Below are 26749 nucleotides of genomic sequence, written 5' to 3' on the forward strand. Positions count from 1 at the left end.
AAGCTTTATTGAAGCGCACATATATGTCAGGGGGTAGAAAACAAAACAACTTACAACCCAGGATTTCAGGTGATATTTCCCAGTACAGTACAAGTAAATAACTCTTTTAAGAACATTCATCCATTCAGTCCACACATCTAGTAGAAGCCATACTAGCTGCCCTTAGTCCAGCAGGCTTATAGATAAGTCAGCTAGCAGCTGGCCCTATTGAAAAGAATTTCTTCTCTGAGATAGACTCCTTTTACACACCACTCTGTATAGATACCCTTGTAAGGATAAAATGATTCATTTGGAAGAGAGAGTAGCATGGAAATGAAGGTTGGCACCCCAGAAATCTTCCTGAAAAGCTTGAACATAAAACACCATTCTCAGTTTGCATGTAGGTCAGGGTCAGGAAACAGAAAATGGGGAACTGAAACCATAATCAGGTAGGATGTCAGACTAGCTGGGAGAATCTGCTCCCATTCTCCTGGAGCAATAATAGTTTCTAGTTTAGGGGGACACTGGGGCTCTTCTGACTGACACTAAGATAGGTATGTAGCCATATTCTGTGAGGCTCCACATCCTGACACAGAGAAGGATGTGCTACATGAGAGTGAAGTGTGTCATGTCTTTCAATACTGAAATAAGGAGTTCTCTCTCCAATAAGTGCTATATACATTTAAATTGCACAGAATTCAGGATGAGCTGTGAGATACTCTAGCTTCCATCATTTAAGTCCTCTAGGATGAGTAGAAGATCTCACTGGGCACATTCATGATTCAGTCTGAAAGCCATCCTCTAACTAGAGAGCTTTTCTAAAGGGACTCCATTATAAGGATCTCCCAAAGGTCTAGTAGCTATCAGGTACTTGTAGAAGCTGGGGATTTTCTTAGCATTTCAAAGAAAATGATTATACTTAAGCAAAGTGGAAACTGCTATAAAAAATGAAAAGAAAACACCAAAAATATATCAAGGTATCAGATGAGCTAAAACTGTAAACTGGAGCTAAAGGACAGTACCTGCTTATCTCTGTCCTATACCCCCCCTACTTTTTGCAACACAAACCTGCTTCCCAGAGCCTTGGCCCCAGATCAGGCACCCCTTGAACTGCAAGCCAGTACTAAAGTTCCTCGAGAAGTAAGAACAAGGATAGCAAGGGAAAAAAAGAAGAATTTTTAAAGTTTTTTTTCAAAGTTGATTAAAGCTCCTAAAGACACAGAAGAGAACAAATTCTGAACGTAGAGTAGGTTAAATACACATAAAAATATTTTGAAGAGGCCTTTATTCTTCAATCTACTTTCAAAGGGGGAACAAGTGTCCACCACTCTACCTAGTAAAGTGAGATTTGCAGGAATACACATTTGTACACATACACGCACACATATACATATGCACTACACATATTAAATTAAAAATCTTTGCTCATGGTTTCCTCACTTCCTCTGACTTGCCCTGGCTAGGGCTGAACCTGCAGAGGATGAGAGGGACTCATGAACCCAACTTCTGCTTGGCCATCGAGGAACGGAGCTGCAGAGTCCCTTCTGCCCAAGACCCTGGGTACTGTCGCATCTTCTGCCACAGGCTCACTTCTTCCCCAGTCGAGTCCATCCACTCCACCACTTCCCCATTACTGATCCCTGAAGAAAAACAACAGAGGAGGCTGAATAGGGGCCCCATTCCTCAGCCCATCCTAGAAAATGGGTTACAGCAAGGGCAAGGCCCCATAAAAGACTACCAGTAAGATGGGCTAAGGAAGTGCTGTTTGTTAGTCCTACAGACATCTGGTGCTCTGAGACTATCAGGAGACTTCAGGAGATAAAAAGTGAGTGCAAGTAACACACAGTCACTACACAGTCATTTCTCTAAAGTGCTGCTATCTGACTTCTCATGCCAGAGGAAGGATTACTATCCTTCCACTATTGGCAACTTAATGTTTTTTGTCAGTCCTGGGGCACTGTCAGTTGACATTCTCAAGGCTAGAGCTCGACTACTGGAGCCACAGCACTGCTTCTGGTTTTTCTATGTATGTGGTACTGAGGAATCAAACCCAGGTCTTCGTGCATGGTAGGCAAGCACTCTACCACTAGGCCAAATTCCTGTCTCCAGACTTGGAATTTTTTTTAAACTGGGCACCTGTGGTTTATGCGTGCGATCCTAGCTACTTTAGGAAGGTTGAGATTGGAGGCTAGATCTTGCTTTGAGGCCAGCCAAGGTAGAAAAGTTTGCTAGACTCCATCTACAAAGTAACCAATGAAAAGCAGCTCTGGAGGTGTATCTCAAGTGTTATGATATCAGTACAGCAAGTGTGAGGCACTGAGTTCAAACCACAGTATTAAACATTAAAATAGCTTATACCCTGCAATACATTCAGTCATTCATCCAACAAAAAATGTACTATCTACTATATGCCAAGTACTCTTCTAGGCTTTGGAGATACAAGTGGTGAACAAAGCCCTTAAGCAGCTTACATTTAAATAGGAAATACAAAAATGAGCAAACGTCCATAGAATTTCACACAGTAAGATAAACATTACAAAATAAAGAGGGTGATTTGGAGGGCCTGGAAAAGTGACCCACTATAGATGGAATTGTTTGAGGGAATCTCTGACACGGAGATTTTGAGCGACACACTAAAGGAGAGGAAGGATCCAGCATTTCCGGACAGATAATAATCATTGTATAGATTCTAGAGTGTGGATGGGCATAGTCTACTTAGAGAGCAGCACTGAAGTTATGATTGGAGCATCACGAACAAGCAGGACAGTGACCCAGAGGGATCGAAAAGGAACAGTCTAAATTATATGAGAGTCTGTACGCTTGGTAAGAACTTTAGATTGTTTTCTAAATAGGACAGGTAGTCATTGCTGGGTTTTAAGCAGAGAACTAGCTTACAAGTATTAAAAATCACTCTAGATGTTTTATGTTAGTTATTGGTGAATATGTAGTATTTAAGGCCATGGAATTCTAGAGACTGGAGACTGTACAGGAAAGAGAAAAGAAGAGAATCTAAGACTGAGTCCTGGGAAGCATCAACATTTAGAATTTGAATACAGGACAAGGAATCCACAGAGAACAGTGGAAATCTGTGAACAGTGAGTTAAAAGGAAATCAGAGTATAGTATGGATGGAAGCTAAGTATCTGAAGGAAATGAAGCATTCTGCCACATAAAATAGAGGATTCTTTTTTTTTGGTTGGTTGTGGGGCTTGAACTCTGGGCCTGGGCATGCTCCCTGAGCATTTCATCTCAAGCGTAGCATGGTAACTTTGAGTCACAGTGCCACATCTGGTTTTCTGGTAGTTAATTGAAGGTAAGACTCTCATAGACTTTGGTGCCTGGGCTGGCTTTTAATTGTGATCCTCATATCTCAGCCTCCTGAGTGTCTAGGATTACAGATGTGAGCTACCACTCCCTGGTTATGCTGAGAAGTCTTGTGAGATAAGAACAGTTTGGCATGAGCATTTGGTCAGTAGTATATGAGATAAAAGTCAGATCACAGTGGACTTGGTACTAAAGGAGATGTAAGATGAATAGAAAAGAGGTAAGAAGAAAGTAGAGACCATTCTTACAAATTACAGCAGGGGACTTATAGCCAGCAGAAGATTTTGTTTAAGAAGATTAGAGATACCAAGCATATTTGTACACATGTCAGTAAGTAGATAGAATAAAACTGATCTTCTGGTATATTGTATGTATGTTTGTTTATTTGAAATAGGAAAGGGAAGGGGGAAAAACAAGAGGAGGGAAGGGGTGGAGAAAGGGAAATGGGGACAAAAACATGAGAAAGAGTATAAATGTTTGTGAAGTAATGCACCTGTATCTGGTAAATATAACTGTAACCCTTCTATTAATTACAATAAAAAAGAGAAAATTAAAACTGATCTTATGGGTGAAATAAAGACTATAGCAGTAGGACCACTGAGAAATGGAGAGGGAGATCTGAAACACCTTGAGCGACGCTGGCCTTTACAAGCTAGAACCATTCATATAACAAGATAAAGGATGAAAAAAATATTGGTACAGATATATTAGCATGTTTTTAGTTTTTCTGTAGAATGACAGAGTTCGTGGTTATCAGTTTCACAAAGCAGGGTATCTGTTCAGTCTTCCCTGGGCCCAGCCCATCTCAGACACTCAGTAAATATTTGTTGACTGCTAAGTGAAAGGAAAGGAGCCAATGTCTGTTGTAGAGGATCTTTGTATGTGATGGACAGGAGGTACTGCGAGTGAAATAAGATGGAGGTTTTACAACAATGGAGGATGAGGAGAGACTCACCAGTGCCAACACCCAGCCTGACGCCTCCAAGGAAGTCATTGCTGGCCAAGGGCTCCCGGTCCCACACAGTCAGTTCGAGGCACATGTGCTGTAGATCTTCCAGCCTCACAGCATTGTAGACGAATGTATGATTGTAGTGAGGATTTAGAGTCTTCTTCATCACAGGAGTCTTACGCTTACTGGCCTTGTTCCTCATGGGAAGGAGGTATCTGGAATAGGGAAGGAAGCAAGCAATCAACTTACTCAAAGCTGACAATATCTGCCTAAATTCCTCTTTCTCCTACCACAGGAGCTAGCCCAGGAAGGTGAGTCAATGCCCAGATCTGGCGCAAACACCCCATGTGAATCTGCTGAGTAAGACTTCCCACTAAACTATTAGATTCACTTCCTTTAAGCTAAACAAAAATATGAATCTATTATTAGTGAGCCTGTTCTCTATGCTCCACCAAAAATGAATTCTAAATATTGGAACAGATTTCTCATACAAAAGACAAATAAGACTAAAAGGACTATTTCTTGGCTTAACCAAACATGAATTGATAGGGAGCTTAAGTCAGTGACACATCTATAATCTGAGAAAGCTAGCTGTGCTTCATAATTATAAAGAATAAAGCCCCGAGTCACCAAATATAGTCCAAAGTCACATACTGAGACCTAGGATTAATGAAGAACTTGAATAAGAGAAAAGTCTCAGAACCTGTCGATCATCCTCCTTTTGTTGAAATTAATACCAAAACCTAGTCGAACCTGAGATCAGACCAGTGTAAAAGTGGTGCTAGAGGTTTTTCCATTACCTAATTTCAAGAACAAAGGGTTGTTAAAGGTGGTAGGGCACACAAGGGTAGAATCCCTAGAATAAGGTTAAATTAGGTTCTTCTGTCAACTCTGTAGCTGGTTAGTTTGGAGCTGGGCCAGGGACTCACCCCTTCACAAAGCTGTCTGAAGTCCCTCCTGATTTGGCAGCTGTCAGATTCTTGGCTTCTTTGATCCACACCTGCAGTTCTCCTCCTTCTCCACCTTTACCTGTAAGGGATGTCAGCCATAGCAAGGGAGCCTCACACTTTCCGATATCTCTCGAGATTTTATATATACATACATACATACATACATACATACATACATACATACATACATACATACAGAGAGAGAGAGAGAGACAGAGAGAGAAAGTAACAAGCTCTGTGACAGTGAAACCATGCCTGACTTGTAACCTCAATTCTTAGCACAAGGCCCAGCAGTACACAGTTGATAATCTCAATAGCATTAAATGACTATTAAAAACTGGCTAGGTACCACACTGCCTTAAGCATCCTCTAAACAATCCTATGAGGTAAACACTATCACTGTCATCATTTTACAGATGAAGACACAAGTTTAGAGAAATGAAGTTACCTGCAATTTGAGTTCCTGATCCCATCCTCATATCAATCAGCAGCAACAATTTGAATACCATATACGATTTTTATTACCTCTATGCTGACTTTTTGCCCTTTTTTAAATATAGGCTAATTTTGCCTTTAGTTGAAAATTTTAGTGTCAAGGTGATGTACAGAGTAGCTACAATTACATAAGTAAAGTAATGAGTATATTTCTTTTCGAACAGTGTTACCCCCTCCCTAATTTTCTCCTGCTTTCCTTCCCCCAGCGCCCCTCCCCCAGTTATAACATTACATTGTCTCATGAGGATCACTGTTGTGCTTGGTTCACCCTTTGCCCCACCCTTTCTGTGATTCCCCGTCCCTTCCCCAATTAAACTTATATACAAGACATAGGGTATTGAAATCAGTGTCCATGGGATATAAATTAGAGGAGAAAAAAAAAGACAAAAGAAATAACTGCAAACAGTACTCTGGAAAAAAAACAGAAAAAGAATCAGCAACAACAACAACAAAAATAAAACTTCTCATTTCCAATGTTGTGGAGATCATCTCGAATAACATCATTTTACATGGTCATATGTACATAGGTATTGGGCTATTGTAATCCTCTGCTAAGATTATCCTAGGTGTGTACTAGTTATTACAAATGAGGGAAATCATGGAGCGTATACTTCTCTCGGTCTGGCTTACTTCACTTAATATGTTTTTTCCATGTCTTTCCATTTCCTTATGTCATTCTTTCTGATGGAACCATGTAATTCTATTATGTGTGTGTGTGTATATGTGTGTGTGTGTGTATCACATTTTCTTGATTCATTCATTTACTGAGCAGCATCTGGGTTGATTTCATATCTTAGCTATTTACCTTTTTTGAAAAATCAGTTTAAAAGGAAACATCCCTTCAATATTATCTATTCTTCAAACTATTCTCTATGTCTCCCTTTCCTTTTAACATTAATTACCCTAGAAAAGTCACACTTAAGAGTTCCCCATGTCTGCCCATTCACTCAACCTAGTTCCTACTGGAACATGGATTCTGCCTCTACTAACCTACTGAAAATACAGTGCAAACAAATGCCAGTGCCAGTGCACTATGTTTTCTCAGTTCTCATATGCCCTTAACCTCATGTTGTTCTTCCATATAGCTGAAAATCTCAGCCTTCTTTTGATCCTCAGTCATGGGGCTTAAACTTTGGACCTGGGCACTGTCCTTGGTCTTTCTCAAGGTCAGCACTCTACAACTTGAACCATAGCACCATTTCCGGCTTTTTCTGAGTATATGGTACCAAGAAATCAAACCCAGGGCTTCATGTAAAGTAGGCAAGTACTCTATCACTAGGTCATGCTCTGGGCCCCAGCCTTCTTCTTGAAGTTCTTTCCTGGCATTTTTCTCTCTGATTATCCCCAACCACACTGATGAAATTCTTCCTCTCTTTATCTTTTAACATGTTGCTGTTCCCTATCATTCAGTCTTTGCTTCTACTTTAACTACTTTGCATATAACTCATAAAACAATGTTTGTATGAAAATTTACAGAGTTAGTAGAGAGCATACAATTTCAAAAAAATCCAATACTTAAATAGATGGTAAAATACAGACCTTATGTGATATTTTGTAAAACTATTCTCATTTTGTAATATATTAAGAACTTTGGTTTCCCATTGACTATTGAATCAAATTAAACTTCTTATATTCAAAACCTTTTTCTCAGTTGGGCTTCACACTCAACTCCAATCCCAACTCCAGTCCTTATCCTACATTCTTTTCTTCCTGGTAAAGTCTGAAGAACCAGTTTCAACATTACTTTCTCTTCAAATCTCTCCCTAAAGTAATCAGGAAGAACTCACTACCCTTATATTTAGGACCCTTGAGTGTATGGCTATCTTTCTTGCTGAACTAATCTTCCCAACAGAGGGCAAGTAAGTGTTATTCATCCATATACCTATAGTCATTAACAAAGTACTTGACATATTGAATTACTCCTCCTCAGCCCTCTTCAACTTCTCATCCCTCGTACTTTATCACTCTTTCCAACAACCCACCTCAGTCCTAAAGTTTCTGTTCTTTTTTCTTATCTTTTTAGGAGCTTGCTACAGCTCAATCAAGAACCAAAATTAAGTAGGTATAATAACTTAAAATAATTGTTACAAAATAATGCCAATTCCAAGGTATCCCACTCTGATGGAAAAAGAAATACAGAAAAAAAAATTAGATTGGACAGGAACGAGACAAGGATGCCCACTCTCTCCACTCCTCTTTAACATAGTACTAGAATTCCTAGCCAGTGCAATAAGGCAAGAAGCAAGCATAAAGGGGATCCAAGTAGGGAAAGAGGAAATAAAACTATCCCTCTTTGCAGATGACATGATTCTGTATTTAAAGAATCCTATAGACTCTACTCCCAAGCTCCTTGAGCTGATCCAAAGCTTTGGAAGAGTAGCAGGCTATAAAATCAACCCTCAAAAATCAACTGCCTTCCTTTATGCCAACAGTGAGAGGAACGAGGCAATAATCAGGAAAGAAATTCCTTTCACAATAGCCTCAAAGAAAATAAAGTACCTAGGAATTAGCTTAACTAAGAATGTAAAGGACCTTTTTGATGAAAACTTTAAAACCCTAAAAAAGGAAATTAAAGCAGAACTAAGGAAATGGAAAAACCTCCCATGCTCCTGGATTGGAAGAATCAACATTGTGAAAATGACAATCTTGCCAAGAGCTATCTACAAATTCAATGCAATAGCCATCAACATCCCAATGTCATTCTTTAAAGAAATAGAAGAGGCAATCCAAAATTTCATATGGAATAATAAAAGACCCCGTATAGCAAAAATACTTCTTAGCAGAAAGAACAGCGCTGGAGGAATTTCAATTCCAAACTTTAGACTCTATTACAGAGCTATAATTCTCAAAACAGCTTGGTACTGGCACAGGAACAGGCCTGAAGACCAATGGAATAGAACTGAGGACCCAGATATTAAACCACAGACCTATAGCCACCTAATCTTTGACAAGGGAGCCAAAAAAATAGAATGGAAGAAAGACAGCCTCTTCAACAAGTTGTGCTGGCAGAACTGGTTAACCACCTGCAGAAAACTAAAGCTGGATCCTTCTTTGTCACCTTGCACTAGAATTAACTGCAAATGGATCAAAGACCTGGAGGTAAAAGCTGACACACTGAAAACTCTACAGGAAGGAATAGGAGATACACTAGGCCTCCTTGGCACAGGTCGAAACTTTCTTAATAAGGACCAAGAATCACAACAAATCAGAGAAAGGCTGGATAAGTGGGACTGCATTAAACTGCAGAGCTTTTGTATGGCAAAGGACATAGCTAGTAAACTAATCAGGAAGCCTACAGAGTGGGAGAAGATCTTCACCAACCAAACAACAGACAAAGGCCTCATATCTAAAATATATCAACAACTCAAAAAATTGAATCACTCCAAAACTAACCTCCAAAGTAACAACCATCCCATTAAAAAATGGGCCAAAGACTTAAAGAGAGTCTTCTCTGAAGAAGAAACAACAATGGCCTATAGACACATGAAGAAATGCTCAACATCTCTGGTCATAAAAGAAATGCAAATCAAAACAACTCTAAGATTCCACCTCACTCCAGCTAGAATGGCCAGGATCAGGAAAACGAATGACAACAGATGCTGGAGGGGATGTGGCCAGGAGGGATCGCTACTACACTGTTGGTGGGAGTACAAACTCGTCCAACCACTATGGAAAGCAGTGTGGCAGTGCCTCAAAAGGCTAAACATAGAACTCCCCTATGACCCAGCAATTCCACTACTTGACATTTACCCAACCATCCAGAAACAAGGACATACTAAACCCACTAGCACAACAATGTTCATTGCAGCACTATTCACCATAGCAAAGATATAGAACCAACCTAGATGTCCCTCAGTTGATGAGTGGATCAACAAGTTGTGGTATTTGTACACAATGGAATTCTATGCTGCTGTCAGAAAGAATGATCTCGCCCCATTTGTTAGGAAATGGAAAGACTTAGAACAAATCATATTAAGTGAAGTAAGCCAGACTCAAAGGAACTTAGGCTCAATGGTTTCCCTCATTCGTCATAATCAGTAGAAACCTTGGGCTCTACTAGCAGAGATTTGCAATAGAGCAAAATCTTGATACATAAGGACATATAATGTGAAGCTAATTGAAAGGACCTCCAGGAAAGTGAAACAAAAGCCATATAATGAATGATTGTTGTCCTTAATGTACTATGTTGTCTCTCATCTCCTTTGCTGTCCCTTGGTTATCTCATATTGGTATAGTATCTCACTTTGTTATCTGATATATTGAATTTATTTGTATTTGGATATTTGAAATTTGATAGGGAAGGGGGGAAAACCAAGATGGGTGGGGGGTGTGGGGGGGGAGGGAAACGGGTACCAAGACATGTGAAAGGGTATCAATGTATGTGAATTAATGCACCTTCTATCTGGCAAATATCATGTAACCCTTTTACTAATTACAATAAAAAAAATTTAGATTGGAGAGAGACTCAACAAATGGAACTACCTGGGCCGGGAGTTTGACCGAGTGGTAGAGTGCTTGCCTAGCATGCACGAAGACCCGGGTTCGATTCCTGCGTACCACATACATAGCAAAAAGCCAGGAATGGTTCTGTGGCTCAAGTGGTAGAGCTCTAGCCTTGAAAAAGCCCAAGGATAGTGCCAAGGCCCTGAGTTCAAGGCCCAGGACTGGCCAAAAAACAAAAAAAGAAAAAAATAAATAAATAAAAAAAAACAAATGGAACTACCTAAAAATAAAAAGTTTCTGCACAGATAAAAACATAGCTACTAAAGTAGAAAGATAGCCAACCAACTGGGAAAAGATATTTATCAATAATACATCAGACAAATGCTTAATATCCAGTATCTACAGGGAACTCAAGAAAATAATAGGGCTGGGAGTTTGGCCTAGTGGTTAAAGTGCTTGCCTAGCATGCATGACGACCCAGGTTCGATTCCTTGGTACCACATACATACAAAAAAAAAAGCTGGAAGTGGTGCTGAGACTCAAGTGGTAGAGCTCTAGCCTTGAGAAAGTCCAAGGACAGCGCTCAGGCCTTGAGCTCAAGCCCAGGACTGGCAAAAAAAAAAAAGAAAATAATAATCCCCCCCCCCCAACACAACAAACCAATCACTAAATGGGCAAGGGAACTAAAGAGAGACTTATCAAAAGAAGAGGTTAAAATGGCAGAAAAGCATATGAGAAAATGCTCATCATCCATGGTCATAAAGGAAATGCAAATAAAAACAACCCTAAGATACTACCTTACCCCAATTAGAATGGCCAATATTGTGAACTCAGACAATGACAAATGCTAGCAGGGATTGTGGAGAAAGAAGAACCCCTACTGCACTGTTGGTGGGAATGTAAATTAGTTCAGCCACTCTAGAAGGTAGTTCGGAAGTTTCTTAAAAACTGAAAATAGACCTTCCCTATGATCCTGTCATAGCACTCCTGGGCATCTATCCTGAGCATCATAACCCAGGATATGATAAGGACACTTGCTCAGCCATGTTCATCTCTGGACTATTCACAATAGCCAAGCAATAAAAACAACCCAGATGCCCTACTCTAGATGAATGGATACAAAAAATGTGGTATATACATATATATATATATATGTATGTATGTATGTATGCACAATGGAATTCTACATAGCCAACAGACAAGATAAAATAATGGCATTCTCTAGGAAGTGGATGAAGCTAGAGCGAATCATGTTGAGTGAGATAAGTCAAGACCAAAGGAACAAAAGCTGTGTGGTATCCCTAATATGTGGATATTAGATCCAAAAAGTACAAGGACGATGACTCAATATTTATGTATCCAATGATATGGACATTGTCTTGAAGATATAAACATAACTACATAGACATAAAAATCTATGATGGGCTATATACTCTATAGACATAATGTTTTATTACATAGATTAATATGTACCTATGACATACAAACCCTCAGCTTAATTTTAATTATGTTCTAAAACTTATATGCCGGTGATTGTATATATAGATTACCTTCTTGAATACTTGTTTGTTAAATATGACATTTGAAATATGATGCAAAAATCAATGTTAATAAAATATTTTAAAAATGAAAAAAAACAACTCTTTTTATGAGGATATCCCATTCTATTCTCTCCAACAGCACAATCATATCCTATGCAGATGAATGAGAGATAAATTCAGGACCCAAAGAAAACTCACTTTTTTTCCGGTTGCCTCCAGTGGGGAGTTTGGAGGCTGGGATGTATTTTAGTGAGACCACCAACTCGCCTTTGTGTGATGGCAAGCCAGTCGGAGACTCAGCACTGATCTGAAACACAAAGAAGCACAAGTCAAGCCAGGCCTTCAAGCACTGTAGGGAGTTCTCCAGAACAGCTTCATGGTTCCATGGAACAAAAATGTCCTTCTCCTATGGGTGACATAGCTTCTTCAGGAGGAGATACAGAAGAACCAGTAGCTTCTTCAACAATTCCCAGTATTATGTCACTTTGAAGATACAGTTACTAAATTCAAAATATTCCCAAAGGACTGCCAGTAAGGTTGCCATAGAAATTCACACAAAGGAACCAGGCAAGGTGGTTCATGCCTGTAATCCTAGCTACTCAGAAGGCTGAGATCTAAGTATCATGGTGCAAAGCCAGCCTGGGTACTAAAGTCCATGAGACTCATCTACAATTAATCACTAGAAAACCGGAGGTGGCACTGTGGCTCAAGGGGTAGGGCGGTAGCCTTGAGCTAAAGAGCTCAGGGACAGCACCGAGGCCTACAGTTCAAGTCCCACAACAGACCAAAGAAAGAAAAAAAGGAAAGAAGGAAAGAAAGAAATGTGCAAAGGATTGACACCATACTATCAGCATGGTTAGTGGAAATAATGGAAATACCAGTCAACTTTAAAAGGGTACAACTACTGGTTCTAATGTCTTGTTGTGGCAAATGACACGCTAACATATGAAAGAATATGGGATTTCAAGGTGACAACTTCCTTTGATAGCTCAAGTATAAGTAAAGAAAGGGGAGAGCCAAGGCGGCAGAGAAGCCATTCAGCTTTCTCTTTGATAGCACCGGGAAGGGGGCATTCTACATACAATGTGACACATTAACACAAGAACTGTTGGGATGGTTCTGGCTACAACTACCTATCTTGACTATGTGCCAATTGTTTCTAAGAATCATTGTAAATTTTAGATTGGTTAAATTAAAGATGTACTTAATTATACACCTACAAGTTTATTTTACAACTGCTGAATAAAAAATTAATCTGTGGTTTCATATTTAATCCTAAAAGAAGAATATGGTTAAACTGTACATTTTCAAATAGAAAGATATCCAGGTGCTAATGTTAAGTCAACAATCAAGATGTAGAAAAATTCACTTTTAGTAAAATATTCATATGCAAATATCTTAAGTAAATAGTGATTTTTAGCATTATCACTTACATAGTACTTACTCTGTGCCACGAACTATTATAAATATTTACATATATCATTTTAACACTCAAGGTAGTCTTATGAAAAATGTATAATTATTTCTATATTACAAACAATGGGTTAGACGAACAGAAAGGTTAAGTAACTTTCCTAAGATCATACAGCTACTAATTAAGGTAAGTAACTTTCCCAAGATTACACAGCTACTAATAAACAGAGCCAGGATTCAAATTCAGATGAACTGATTCTGGAGTCCCTATTTTTAACAAACATATTACACTGTAAATAAAATCCTGGAAACTCATAAAGAAATCTAATGTTTGTTTTCTTTAGAGAGGAGAGCAGAATAGGAAAAAGAATAGAGACTGAGTCCAGTAGAATTTTCTGCTCAGGCTGGCTTTGAACCATGATGCTCCAGATCTCAGTTTTCTGAATTATAAGCATGATCCACTAAAGACTGGCTTATAGGGTTTTGTTTATGAAATTCAAATATATTCTATGGGGCTGGGAGTTTGGCCTAGTGGTTAAAGTGCTTGCCTAGCATGCATGAAGACCCAGGTTCGATTCCTCGGTACCACATACATAGAAAAAAGCCGGAAGTGGTGCTGAGGCTCAAGTGGTAGAGCTCTAGCCTTGAGAAAGTCCAAGGACAGTGCTCAGGCCCTGAGCTCAAGCCCAGGACTGGCCAAAAAAAAAAAAACCAAATATATTCTATGTTAAAGAGGATTTTTAAGGAGTTAAGAGCTAGATGATATTGTTACATCGATTTGAATATGCTGTGATTTCTATTATTTTTTCAGTGCTGGGGATCAAATCTGGAGCCTCTCACACATGTGAAGCACATACTTTACTACTGGACATATATGTTCCTTAGTCCTTTGTTTATATTACTTCTAGTTATCTTATGTGCCTAACACTAAAATCTTAATTCCTGGACAAAAGGAATCAAGCTTTTTTGGGGCCATCATGGGTCTTGAACTCTGGATACTGCCCCTGAGCTTTTGTGATCAAGCCTAGCACTCTACCATTTGAGCCCACAGCTCCATTTCTGGTTAATTGGAGGAGAGTCACACAGATTTTCCTGTCCTGGGTGGCTTTGAACTGTAATCCTCAGATATGAACCTCCTGAGTAGTTGAGGATTATAGGTATGAGCCACTGGCTTCTGCCTCAAGCCTATTTTCATTCACATTAGCAAAGAACCTAGTATAGAGTAGGTACTCCACAAATATTTACTGAATAAATGTATGTGAATGAATGTTGGGGAGGAGCAGCGAGTGAATCATCTTTGGCTCTGGGAAGAGAATTATTCCCTCTTTGCTCTCTTTGTATGTTACTCTTCTTTATACTATGATTCTCACAACATGAGAAATATTAATTATGTACTAAGAATATGAAAATTATTTTTATTATTTTTAAAATAGCTTCAAAATGTATTCATCTCTAGATTATCAACTGTAGTGCACTTTCAAAAAGTGGAGGCCAGAAACTGGTATTCCCGTAGTGCATTTTCATCCTGGCTCCAAGTATTTTCATACAGCAAATATCTCCATTTTAATGTAGTTTTTATGACCTATATAAGATATTTTTGCTGGCAGAAGTTCATAGTGGTCTGCAGGGACATTTTTAATGTAATTATATGAACTGTAAGGCACTGAATGATTTTCATGCCAAATGCTTAGACCTAAAATGATAATAGTAACAATAGTAATGGTAATGGTCCTGAGTATAAAACAAATGTTAAATTTCTAACACCATGTTTGGTACTAATTCCTTTCCTGATGTTATTAGTATTTAAAATGACAAATTCAATGTTCTCACATGTTTAGAAGACAACAACTATAAGATTATTAGATATAGATTTCCCTGGACTCCACAACTCAATCATTATGAATGTCTCTGACAGTTATAGGACCAAAAGTAATAGGACCAAAAGTAAGGGTAGGGCTAGGGTTCCATGGTAAAGAACTTGTCTAACATGCAGTAGGCTCTAATTCCCTACTTTATAAGTCAGGTGACTCATCTAGTTGGTAAGTGATATAACCAAGATTACATTTCAGGTTTCCAATCAGATGCCAGCCACAATTAGGCCACATTGTTATCCTTTCACATGAGGTACCATCTCCAAATTAAAAATTTCCCTGGCTTTGGTAAATAACAAGAATGCAGTCATTGGAACTCTGGGAATTGCTTTGCTTCCTACTTCTGTAGCCAGAGTGATCTTGGAAAAAAGGATACCAAGAGGATATGTTCAGATTGCAGAAGATTAGGAGGCAAAGCTTGATCCATCATGATGTAATACTTTATATAGCTTACACATTTGACACACCAAAGCTTCTGAAGTTGCTGCCAAATTCAGAAATGCCAGCAGGGTGAGCTAGAACTCTACCTAACATTACATTCAAAGCTACTACTCAGACCAGATAATTCTACACTGATCCAAGCTGTAAAAGAGACTGTTAAAGCAGACTACCTTTCCATGTAAAGGGAGGCAATGATCCAGTTTCTTTTCAGTCTTCCAGGAATCCATCTGGACCTCTGCCTCACCAAGGAAAGTGTTTCTTCCAAAACGACCATGATGCCAAACTGAAAACTGCAAGGTCTTCTGGGCCAGGAGAGATTCAGGAACCTCATACTGTGAAAGGAAAGGAGATATCCACAATGATCATTATAGAGCAATTTTTCCAAAAATATTTGACCAAAACACTCATATAAAAAGCTCATATCACTGAACATTAAGTTTGTTTAGTTTCTAAATACTTTGAATTTTGTCACTTAAAGCTTCAGCTTACTTATCACATTTTACTAAAAAACTACCACAGTCCAAACCTGAAAATTGATTAATTGTTCTTGAGTGGATGACAGGTCCTTGGAATGTCCATGAATAATTGTCAAAGAGACTGTTTATCACAAATGATTTTTTTATATATGTGGCTTTGTGAATCTCCAATACCACAACAGTCCAAGAAAGCCAAATTACCTTATTCTCTCTTCTTGGACAAATTCAGGATACAGACAGGATCTCAGAGTAAATTCTGACACTCAGACATGGCTCAATGGAAACCATATTAACCAACCATACTACAGAAACATATTCGCAGCTTAGAGTATAAGACACCTACCCTAAAGATCTCATCATACAGTGGATTAATGGTATCCCGTTTGATGCTAGTTTTCCTTTTACCTTGTCGGGACTTGTCAGGGAGAAGATAAGTCTTCACATACCTAGAATCCAAAGAGAACACTGACTAAATTTGTGTCCTTGTTTTTCACATCATACATCCCTGTACCCCAGGAAGTGATAAGCTTGTTTTGAGGGTACTCATACAGTTCCCCAGGCCTGCTGTTTTGTCCTAGAGCATCAGTCAGATCTCAGAAACACTCACGGGTTAGAACGTTTCTTAGCTTCATCAGCATAGGCTAGCTGGTGACACTCCTTCACATGGATCACCAGAGTTTGTGTTGGCTGCTCAAACTTCAGGGAAAAGGCAATCTTGCCTGTCACAGAGATATTCCCGAAATCACCAGCTTCACTGTAGATGCTCATCATGCTGCCAATGGTACTCTGAAGATAAGATACCCACAAATATCTGAGGAATGTTGCATTCTATCATCCGCATTGCTCACCTCTTCCATTGGGACAAAAATCAGAGTTACTGATCAAAATTTTCAGAAGCTCTTGCAAGGAGACAATACTTCCAGAAGTCCTTTACTAGGGGGATAAGACAGATCTTGAAGAACGTTAACAGTTGTTTAGGTTAGTAAATCAACTCATAGCTCACTTAGGCTCTTAACTTACCTCTTCCTTTCCTTTTACACATGTTATCATTATTAATTATCATTTTGTCAGAAGTTGTGCAAAGAGTAGAATAAGTTAGAGTTATGTCCACATGAAGTATGTGTTGAAACAGGGATGAGAATTAGTTAGCTGTTCATTAAAATACAATGCCTTAATTATCTGACACATAAAGAAAAGAGATCAGCTACAATTGGGGAAGGAAGGTAGGAAAGACACCACTAGAAGTGAAAAGCCACCTTCCTCTCTGACAGTGAACAGGTGTGTGAATTTACCATTCTCTTTATGGGCATGAGTATGAAACTCTATTCACCTGTAATTTTCAACTGTGTTGCCCCTAAACATCAATTTTTATATTTATGATAGCACTATTTCTTGATTCTTTTTTTTTGTCAGTCATGGGGCTTGAACTGGGCACAGTCTCTGAGCTCTTCAGCTCAAGGCAGGTACTCTACCATTTGAGCCACAGTGCCACTTCCAGTTTTCTGGTAGTTAATTGGAGATAAGGGTCTCACATACTTTCATGCCTGGGCTGGCTTTGAACTGTGGTCCTCAAACCTCAGTCCCAGGAGTAGCTAGGATTGCAGGAGTGAGCCACTGGCACCCAGCTATTCTTTGATTCTTTTTTTTGTTTTTGTTTTTGTTTTTGTTTTTGTTTTGTTTGTTTTTTTGCCGGTCTTGGGCTTGGGCTCAGGGCCTGAGCACTGTCCTTGGGCTTTCTCAAGGCTAGCGCTCTACCACTTGAGCCTCAGCACCACTTCCGGCTTTTTTCTATGTATGTGGTACCAAGGAATTGAACCCCGGTCTTCGTGCATGCTAGGCAAGCACTCTACCACTAGACCAAACTCCCAGCCCTATTCTTTGATTCTTAAATACTCTTTAACTTCCTGATAGTTACTGGTATCATTGAAGTTTAATCATATCTTGATGTCAGTTAACCTAGTGAGATCCCTTCTTTTCACCCCCTCTTCCCTGTAATGTGAGAGTATGGAGTGGGCTATAATGTCAAAAATCTGATCACTCTCACTTCATGATCTGGAAAACTTTTTCAAAAAAAAAAGTGTGTGACAAAGGTGTGATGATGAATGTCCCAGACCTAATTAACTAATGTACAAATCTCCAGGAGAGATACTCAGAAAGTAATATAGAAGTATAGTAATTACCTGGGGTCTAGATCAAGGGCATGATGAAAGAAATGTACTCCCCTTATCTGGAAACAGTTACTGGAATGATTTCCTCAGGTCTTAAGTCTGCTTCAGCAAGGCAGACTTTCTTTCCATGCCCAATGTGTCTTACAAGCACAGAACTAATACAACTTACCATGGAGGAGCCACTTTGCATGCTGCTTCTGGCTAATTTCTGGCGGTGCAATTTCACCAGGTGATCAATGTCTTCCTCTTCTTCCTCTTCTTCTTCTTCCTATAATAATATGGATAGATTCAGAGTTAATAAGATATGAAAACAATTTTAAAGGACTCATTTTTGCAAAGATAGAGAACATTTTTTATATACGACATCATTTATGATCCATACAAAGTCACACAGCTAGACTGATCACAAGCAAGCAATGAAAAGCATTTGAGAAGTATACATATTTGTCTTGTACTATACCAAGAGATCTCAGGTTACATGCTCCACACTCCTTTATTAAGCACCACAATTGTTGCTCAGCTCTGAGTATTCATGTAAAAATGTATGTATATATCCTTGTTTTTCTATTTGCTACAATTTCTAGATTCCCAAAACTATTGTAACCATCTTTCTCATATCTCAAAAGAACAAAGTAATATTTTGGGGGTTGGGGTCATGGGGCTTGAACTGGGCCTGGGCGCTGTCCCAGAGCTCTTCAGCTCAAGGTTACCGCCCAACCCTTGAGCCAAGCCCCAGTTCCCAGTTTCTAGAGGTTAACTGGAGATAAGAATTTCAGATTCTTTTGTGCCTGGGCTGGCTTGAATCTTGATCCTCAGATCTCAGCCTCCTGAGTAGCTATGATTACAGGCGTGAGCCACCGTGCCTGACATCAAAGGAATATTTTTCATGGGAGCTATAACTATTTTTTCCAGTCCTAGGGCTTGAATTCAGGACCTGGGCACTGTCTTGGGCTTTATCAAGGCTAGAGCACTTTACCACAAGGCCAGATCCCTGATCCAAAATGTATTTTTTTACCAGTCCTGGAGACTGAACTCAGGGCCTGAGCACTGTCCTTGGACTTTCTTCAAGGCTAGTGTTCTATCACTTGAGCTACAGCACCACTTCTGGCTTTTCTATGTATATGGTACTGAGGTATCAAACCCTGGTCTTCGTGCATGCTAGGCAAGCACTCTACTACTAAACCAAACTTCTGGCCACTATAACTCTTTTCCACTTGGCTTTTCCTTTGTCTTAGCCCAGCTGTCTCTTTATATTTTAATCAAAATAAGTGATTATTTGAATTGCCAATCACATATGCAACGATGTGTTCAAGATAAGAGATGATAAAAGATTCCTTCCCTTTAAGAAAACCAGGAACTATATTTACTATAGAATTTGGAGGGATCAAGAGTCATATTCTTTCTCCTAAAGCATTAGATTGACTGAAAATATCAGGTTCTAAGCCAAGCACCTGTGACTTACACTATAATTCTAGGTATTCAGGAAGATGAGATTTGAGGATCATGGTTCAAAACCAACTTGGGCAGGAAAGTCCATAAGACTCTTATCTCCAATTAATCACAAAAAAGCTATGGCTCAAAGTAGTACAGCACTAACCTTGAGTACAAAAGTTCAGGGACCGTGCTCAGGCACTAAGTCTAAGCCCCAGGCCCCAAACCCAGCACCAAAAGAAAAAAAAGATGTATAGGAAAAAGAATATATAAGGTTCTAAACCCCTAACTCTTATTTTAAAAAGTTGTCATGACCAAGTAAAATGCAAGAGCTCTTACCATATCCACACTGAGGCCTGGGACAGATCTGCTTCTGTCTCCCAACGAGCCACTTTCATGCCCTGTATCTTCAGGGCGAAGATCAATCACAGATTTAGTGTATTCTGAGTGGGAAACCAAAAAACTCTAGTCAAATGGCACCCACTCTATTCCACACCGAGAACTCGCCAAAGGTATGCAGAATTTCAGTCCCAAAAGACCATGAAAAGAAACTGGCTACCTGAAGTCCTGAGGATTTTTCTAGTGTTCTTCTTGAATATCATTTCACTTTCATCAACAGATACTGCATTTTGACTCCCTGGTTGAACTTCCTAGGAAGGTATCAGGGCAGAAAATAGAAAAAGTTCAGTAAGTGGGAAAAGTGTATAGGAAATATAGCACTAAGCAGAACAAGACTCAGATTTTCATCCAACTACGACAAACTTTAAGAAAAGATTAAACATCTGGAAATAGTATGCAAACTTATTTTCCCTCACATTTCACCCAAAATGCTTCCAAGTGAATCAGAAGCGAAGTTTGCTCAACAGATTTAGTGATTTTATTTCTTTCTGCAATTCAAAGGAAAGAAAGGATAGAAAAGAGGGCAGGAAAGGGGGGGAAGATGGGAGAATGGAGGAGAGGGCAGGAGAAGAAAAAAGTGAGGCGTTAAATGGAGGGGGGAAAAGGAGAGGGAAGGAGAAGACACGAGAGGGAAAGGGAGGGGAGAGGAGATGGGGGAGGAGAGGGAAAATACCAGTAACTAGAGCTTTACCTTTTCTATTTGAGTTTTGGGGGCAGACATCTTTTTCCATTCTGGGAAAAGTCCAGATCTATCCAGAGAGTCTCTCCTAGAGGTAGGTTCAGAAATAAGTCATATCCTCCCCTCTATCTTCTATCTAGAACTAATACCTCTAGCAAAGAAGGAATATCCCTAGCTTGGGGATCATGACAATAATCATATCTAGAAGTTAATTTCATATGTGGCTTAAGGTTTGGGAATGCAAAACATCAGTCAAGCCACTTCACAATAATACAAATACTCACACCCTCAATTCTAAGAGACAGCAGCAAAGGAAAAATCCTCCAGAGTGCAGCTGCCCGAGTACTTTAATACACTCCAGGATCTGTGACCAGAGCCAACTGGTACTACATTATTAAGAGACTTTAGTGAGGTCAGAGAAATGACTTCAATATCCTGGGAATTACATATGAAGAATACTCAGGGCATATGAGACCTGCATACTGATGCTAAAGAAAACCAAAAAAAAGGAAGAAGGGCACTGATGTATCATGCCTGTAATCCTAGATACTCAGGAGTCTGAGATCTGAGGATCGTGGTTCCAATCCAGCCGGGGCTCAAAAGTCCATGAGGCCAATTAACCACCAGAAAACCAAAAGTGGTGCTGTGGCTCAAGTGGTATAGCACTAGCCTTGAGCTGAAGAGCTCAGGGATTGTGCCCAGGCCCAGAGTTCAAACCCCACCAAAAAAAAAAATGAAACTTAAGATTGAGCAAAGGTGAGAAATGTGGGGGGAATCCCACCTGGAGGTGCTGTCTGAGTCAGCTGTGTAGCTATCCAGACTCTCACTTTCAGCCTCCAGTGCACTCTTGCCACTTTTCAGCTTTGGTACTTCAAATGGCACACTAGAATAAAAACCAAGATCCATCATTTTAGACAAAGTGAGCTCCCTTGCCTTTACTTGGATCCCTGGCCAATCTAGCCCCTGGCAACCTGTTAAAATTCCTTCAGTGGTCCCCAATTCTGTTGGAAGTTTTGCCTCCTTAGTACAACGTACTTACTCAACCTTGTCTTTCATCCTCTACTCCTCTTCACAGCTTACTTTTGAGAAAACTGAAGCCCTTTGGGTTCCTCAAATACGCCCAAACACTCTTTTCTTTCTTAGCCTGAGATATTTCTTTTTCACAATGGTCATTTTTCCTCACCTGAATACATCTATTTCTTGAAGTCAGCCCTTTATTGGGGTGGTAATAGGATTTGAACTCAGGTCCTCTTACACTTACTAGATGAGTGCTTTACCAGTAGAAAGATGTTCCCAGCCCTTAGAAACCTATCCTTACAAGTAATTTCCCTAAATTATCTCTCACCACATCTCAAAGTGGATTAATAATCATATCCACAAAGTACAATGATTTTGTGGTAGCATTCATCCATATGCAATTATTTATAACTTTAAAGAAATTATTTACTTTGTTCATCATTTAAACAACATGCTTCTTATCTATTAGACAAGTTCTTTGAGGTCAGTCAATAGCCACATCTCTTATTCATTGTTGTGTTCCCACTGCCTAGAAGATAGGCAAGCAAAGAGTAAGTATTCAAATTTATTAAATAATTCATGAATAGAGTCTCCCAGTAAGGCTTAGGTTGGCCCCAAAAATAAGTGATATGTTTTAAAGAAAATATTGAGAAAATGAGAACTTTTTTCAGATCAAGCAACTTAGTGAACAATGACCTTAGGCATTAAAAATATCAATTATTGTCTCTAAAAGAAAAAATATTTTTCCTGAGTTCTTTGTTTCAAAAATATTAAGAAAAATAGGAAAGGGAAAAATTATTCTTTGAGTAAGTTCACTGTCTCCTAGAATGCCACATTCAACTGATCTCTCACCTCCATTCTGTCTTCTTCACACAAAAAATGACCACATTTTGTATGACTCCACTATACACAAATAGGCAAATCCATAGAGATGGATATCCTATTCAGTACTGAGGGAAATAAGGAGCAGTTGCTTAGTGGTTAAAAGATTTCTTTTTTGAGTGATGCAAATGTTCTGAAATTTGAGAGTGGTGATAGTAGCATAACATTCTGAAAGAACTAGCAATCACAGATTTGAACACTTTCAATTGTTCAATAATGGCTTATATTTGTTGTGAATTTTTCCTCAAAAAAAAGAAAATTGTGTTACTCATTCTTTGCCATCCTTTTTACTCAGAATAGAAACTGAGCCTTTCAAACGTCAACAGTGTCTTACATCGCTGTCCTCACCTCCATCATCCTGTCATCCCATTCAGTTCCAGATTACTCAAATGTGTCAAACACAAATTCACTTTCAGCTCTGTATCCTTGCTATTGTTTTTGCCTGCAATGTTTTTCTCCAAATACTCACCAGGGTTGCTCCTTCATTTGCCTCATATCTTTACTCAAATGTCACCTTCTTAGGACTTGCCCTCACTATTCTAAAGAAAACAGTGGCCTGGCACAGTGGCTTACACTTGTAATCCTCGGGAGGCTGAGATCTGAGGATTGTGGTTCAAAGCCATCCCAGGTATTAAAGATGGTGAAACTCTTATCTCCAAATTAATCACTAGAAAACAGGAAGTGGGGCTGTGGCTCAAGTGCTAGGGCTGTAGCCTTGAACTGAAGAGCTCAGGGACCTCAGGGTCAGTGCTCAGGCCCAGATTACAAGTCTCATGACAAGAAGAAGAAGAAGGAGGAGGAGGAGGAGTAGGAGGAGGAGTAGGAGGAGGAGGAGGAGAAGGAGGAGGAAGAGATAACAGTGTATGTATTCACCTTCCCAGTACTTCCTAGCCCTTCAGTCTACTGAAGACTACTGACATATGCCACTGCATATGTCACCATGTTCTGCTATACTGTGTATTTCTTGGATTGTTTTCCCAGTTCTCTACTCCCAATCTAGTATTTAAAAGCAAAAGACCTTTTCATGTCCATGAGTATATACCAGTACCTTAAGTGGTACCTGACATATCAAACAAAGAAATAAAAGGATAAAATGTTATCGCTTCCACACTCACATGATCTTTAAGATAGTTCTGTGAAAACAAACAGCCAGGGGTAAAATCTTAGAGGTTAAATGATGGCCATTCCTTGAGAAACACATTTTAATTTATAGCATAAGACACAGTAAGGGACTTGATTTTATTGTTAACTTTAAAATCATTCTTTTCCCCTCTTTGTTCCCAAGAAAAACATGAACTCCAATAGAATCATTCCTCTACAGAGTTCGCTCAACAGTGGGCCACAGAGACTGCCTTTTGTTTGTATGTTTTTTTTTCCTAAAGAGTAACATGTACAAATCCAGAGCTGATACAAACAAGCCTGAGGCAAAAACAGCAATTATTTGACATCTGTGCAGTAAAAAATAAATGAAGAGATAGGAGTCCTGGGCTCTGTCTGTATGATCTTAGGTAAATCACTTATCCTGCTTTCTTTGCTGTAAAAATAATGAGGTTGAATCCAATTATCTCTAAAGCTCCATTTTATGGAAAAGATCATTTATGATCACTGGATGTTTAGAATAAATAACAATCTTCTTGGTCCAATGAGACAAGAGGTCATAGACAGCCAGAAGCAGTAGGTTTCAGAAATTACATTCTAACTGATGATATCAGATGTGTTAATCAGGTTCAGCAAATAAAAGCCATTTTTATCCTTATCCACAAGGGGAAAAGGGGCCTCATCACCTGGAACAGATGACTCAGCCACCTAAGGCTATGTGGATAAAATCACAGTACATACATACAACAGAACACCATACACATGTTAACAAAAGTTAAGTAGACTCTTGTGCTAGTAGTTTTATAACAGATATTATAATGAACATGAGTAAGCTGCATATGTGTATGTGTACAAGTTGATGAGTTCTGTCATATGTATACAACAAAGTGTACTTAAGAAATTTACTTAAGAAGTGTATATGTCACTCCTAAAAGTTTCCTCATATCCCTTTGTAATTTCTCCTTCCACTTTATCCCTGGCCCCAGACAAGTACTGATGTGTTATTTATTTATTGCCAGGATCAGAGTTTGAACTCTCGTGTTATTTTAGAGATGGAATGTTGTGAGCTTTTCTGCCCAGTCTGGCTTCAAAATACAATGAAACAGTAGTAAAGGCAAAGGCAGTGAGGATACTAGAGGATTTCATTATAGATAGAAATCGATATTGTTTGGTCTTTTTAGACAGAGTTTCAGTATGTTGCCAAGGCTGATATCAAATTTATGGCCTTCTGAGTATCAGGGATTATAGAAATATGCAACAACAACCAACTCTATAGTATCTATAGTGTTTTTTAACAATCATATGAAATGTGATAAATTTTTTTTCTTTGGTTGAGGGGAAAAAAAAATCACACACAGTGGCCAGCAGTTTGGCCTAGTGGTAGAGTACTTGCCTAGCATCCCTGAAGACCTGAGTTCAATTCTTCAGTACCACATACATAGAAAAACCCAGAAGTGCTGCTGTGGCTCAAGTGGTAAAGCTCTAGTTTTGACAAAGCCCAAGAACAGTGCTCAGGTCCTGAGTTCAAGACCCCGGACTGGCAAAAAAAGACTTAAAAAAACAAACACACAAACTAATAACACGGAGGAACAAGTTGAGCTAAATCATGAATAACTATTTTCAGCTTTCTCTTTTTCTTTTGTATTATATAGTAATAAAGAACAGATAGAGGGTAATGAAATAATTCATCCCTGAAGTGGTAAAAATTAATTAATAAAAGATAAAAAATTCAGAGATAGTTACAGAAAATTTTTCAAACAATGAAGATTATACCTGAAGATTATACTACATATCAGGAAAAAAGACATATAATGATCATCACTGAGTTATATTCTTGTTAAATTACTAAATTTCAAAAAAGAAAAAGAATTTTCCAAGCAAATCCAATTATAGACCTACACACAGAAATACATGCATGTATATGTGTGCACATGCAGGCATACATACAAAGTAATATAACTATGGACTAGTTAAGGGAATAAGAGAAGAGACGGGGAAAGAAAAGGATAAATGCTGAATAACATGAATAAATGTAACTATGTATAAAGACAGCATAAGGAATCTCAGTAATTAAAAGCTGTTAATCAATAAAGGTATGGGGTAGTAACAGATAAAACAATAGGATTATTGTGGCTAACATATAATGCATGCATGTCTGAAATACCATTGTGAAAGTCCTTGGTGCAATTAACACATAGCTAAAAAATAAAATGACTGGAAGTAAACGAAAATGAAATAAAAATAGGTTTTACTGTGAGGACAGACATCATCAAGCACAAAGTAGGCAAACGGAGGGGGTAAATGAGAATGAAATGGATTTTCATAATATGAAAATAGAACACTGAAACATATTAATATTGCTTTAGAAGGAGGGATATAGAGAGTGATTGGGTAAGTTTGATCACAATATACTATATGCATTTATGGAATTATCACAAGGCAAACCCCTCTCATACAAATAATGTAAGCTAATGAAAATCTTTTTAAAAAGGAAAATAATGAATGTAGAGAATTCAGAAACAAAGAAGTTATGGTACAAATCCTGGTTGTGAGTATATAATCCATTTAATATGAAACTACAACTAAAAATACTTTTTGAAAGCTGATGATTTATTGTTATATAACACAAAGTTAATGTAGCAAATCCTGATGAATTAAACAATTTGAGTAAAAAAATATGGGAATAAGAGATAAGATATGCAAGAAAGGGAAAGAAAGCTAATTTCCTCTACTTTCATAGCGAGTCTACTGATAAGACTTAATATAAAAACTAACCAATAACTACCCCTTGGTGATCATCTAAGAGAAATATATATATATATATATATATCAATCTCATAACAAGTGCATATGTTAGCATTACTCTTAATAATAAAATTGTGGAAATAATCCAAATGTTCATAAATAGATGAATGGTCAAAATATTTCACACACATATAATAGAATGTTATTTAAGAATGAAAAGGAAGTGAAGGGGTGACATTTTCAAGCAAAAAGAAATGCAGTCATTACCTGATTCATGTAACCAACCACTCTGTACATCATCTTTACAATAATAATAAACTTTAAAAAAGTTTTCTGGACATACTATAACATGAATACACCTTTTTTGTCAGCTGTGGGGCTCAGACTCTGGGTCTGGGTGCTGTCCCTGAGCTCTTCAACTCAAGGCTACTGCCCTATCCCTTGAGCCT

At 38.6% G+C, this 26749-nt stretch overlaps 1 protein-coding gene across 1 annotated transcript in view; it reads right to left on the minus strand.

Moving 5' to 3' along the window:
* Positions 1-20: 20 nt before the first annotated feature.
* The window catches only part of Sytl4 (synaptotagmin like 4), a 59576-nt gene continuing 32847 nt past the window's right edge, over positions 21-26749 (minus strand). Inside the window, exons 6-17 of the mRNA XM_090326858.1 lie at positions 21340-21441; positions 20571-20646; positions 20040-20130; positions 19820-19923; positions 18219-18317; positions 16489-16667; positions 16225-16327; positions 15576-15737; positions 11879-11987; positions 5181-5280; positions 4258-4466; positions 21-1619 (exon numbers count right to left, since the gene is read on the minus strand). Coding sequence (XP_090182984.1) covers positions 1471-1619; positions 4258-4466; positions 5181-5280; positions 11879-11987; positions 15576-15737; positions 16225-16327; positions 16489-16667; positions 18219-18317; positions 19820-19923; positions 20040-20130; positions 20571-20646; positions 21340-21441 — 1483 coding nt within the window. The 3' untranslated portion in view covers positions 21-1470. The remainder of the gene's footprint in view (positions 1620-4257; positions 4467-5180; positions 5281-11878; positions 11988-15575; positions 15738-16224; positions 16328-16488; positions 16668-18218; positions 18318-19819; positions 19924-20039; positions 20131-20570; positions 20647-21339; positions 21442-26749) is intronic.

Source organism: Megascapheus bottae, chromosome X, assembly GCF_031878675.1.
Source record: "Megascapheus bottae isolate mThoBot1 chromosome X, mThoBot2.hap1, whole genome shotgun sequence".
Taxonomy (NCBI): Eukaryota; Metazoa; Chordata; class Mammalia; order Rodentia; family Geomyidae; genus Megascapheus; species Megascapheus bottae.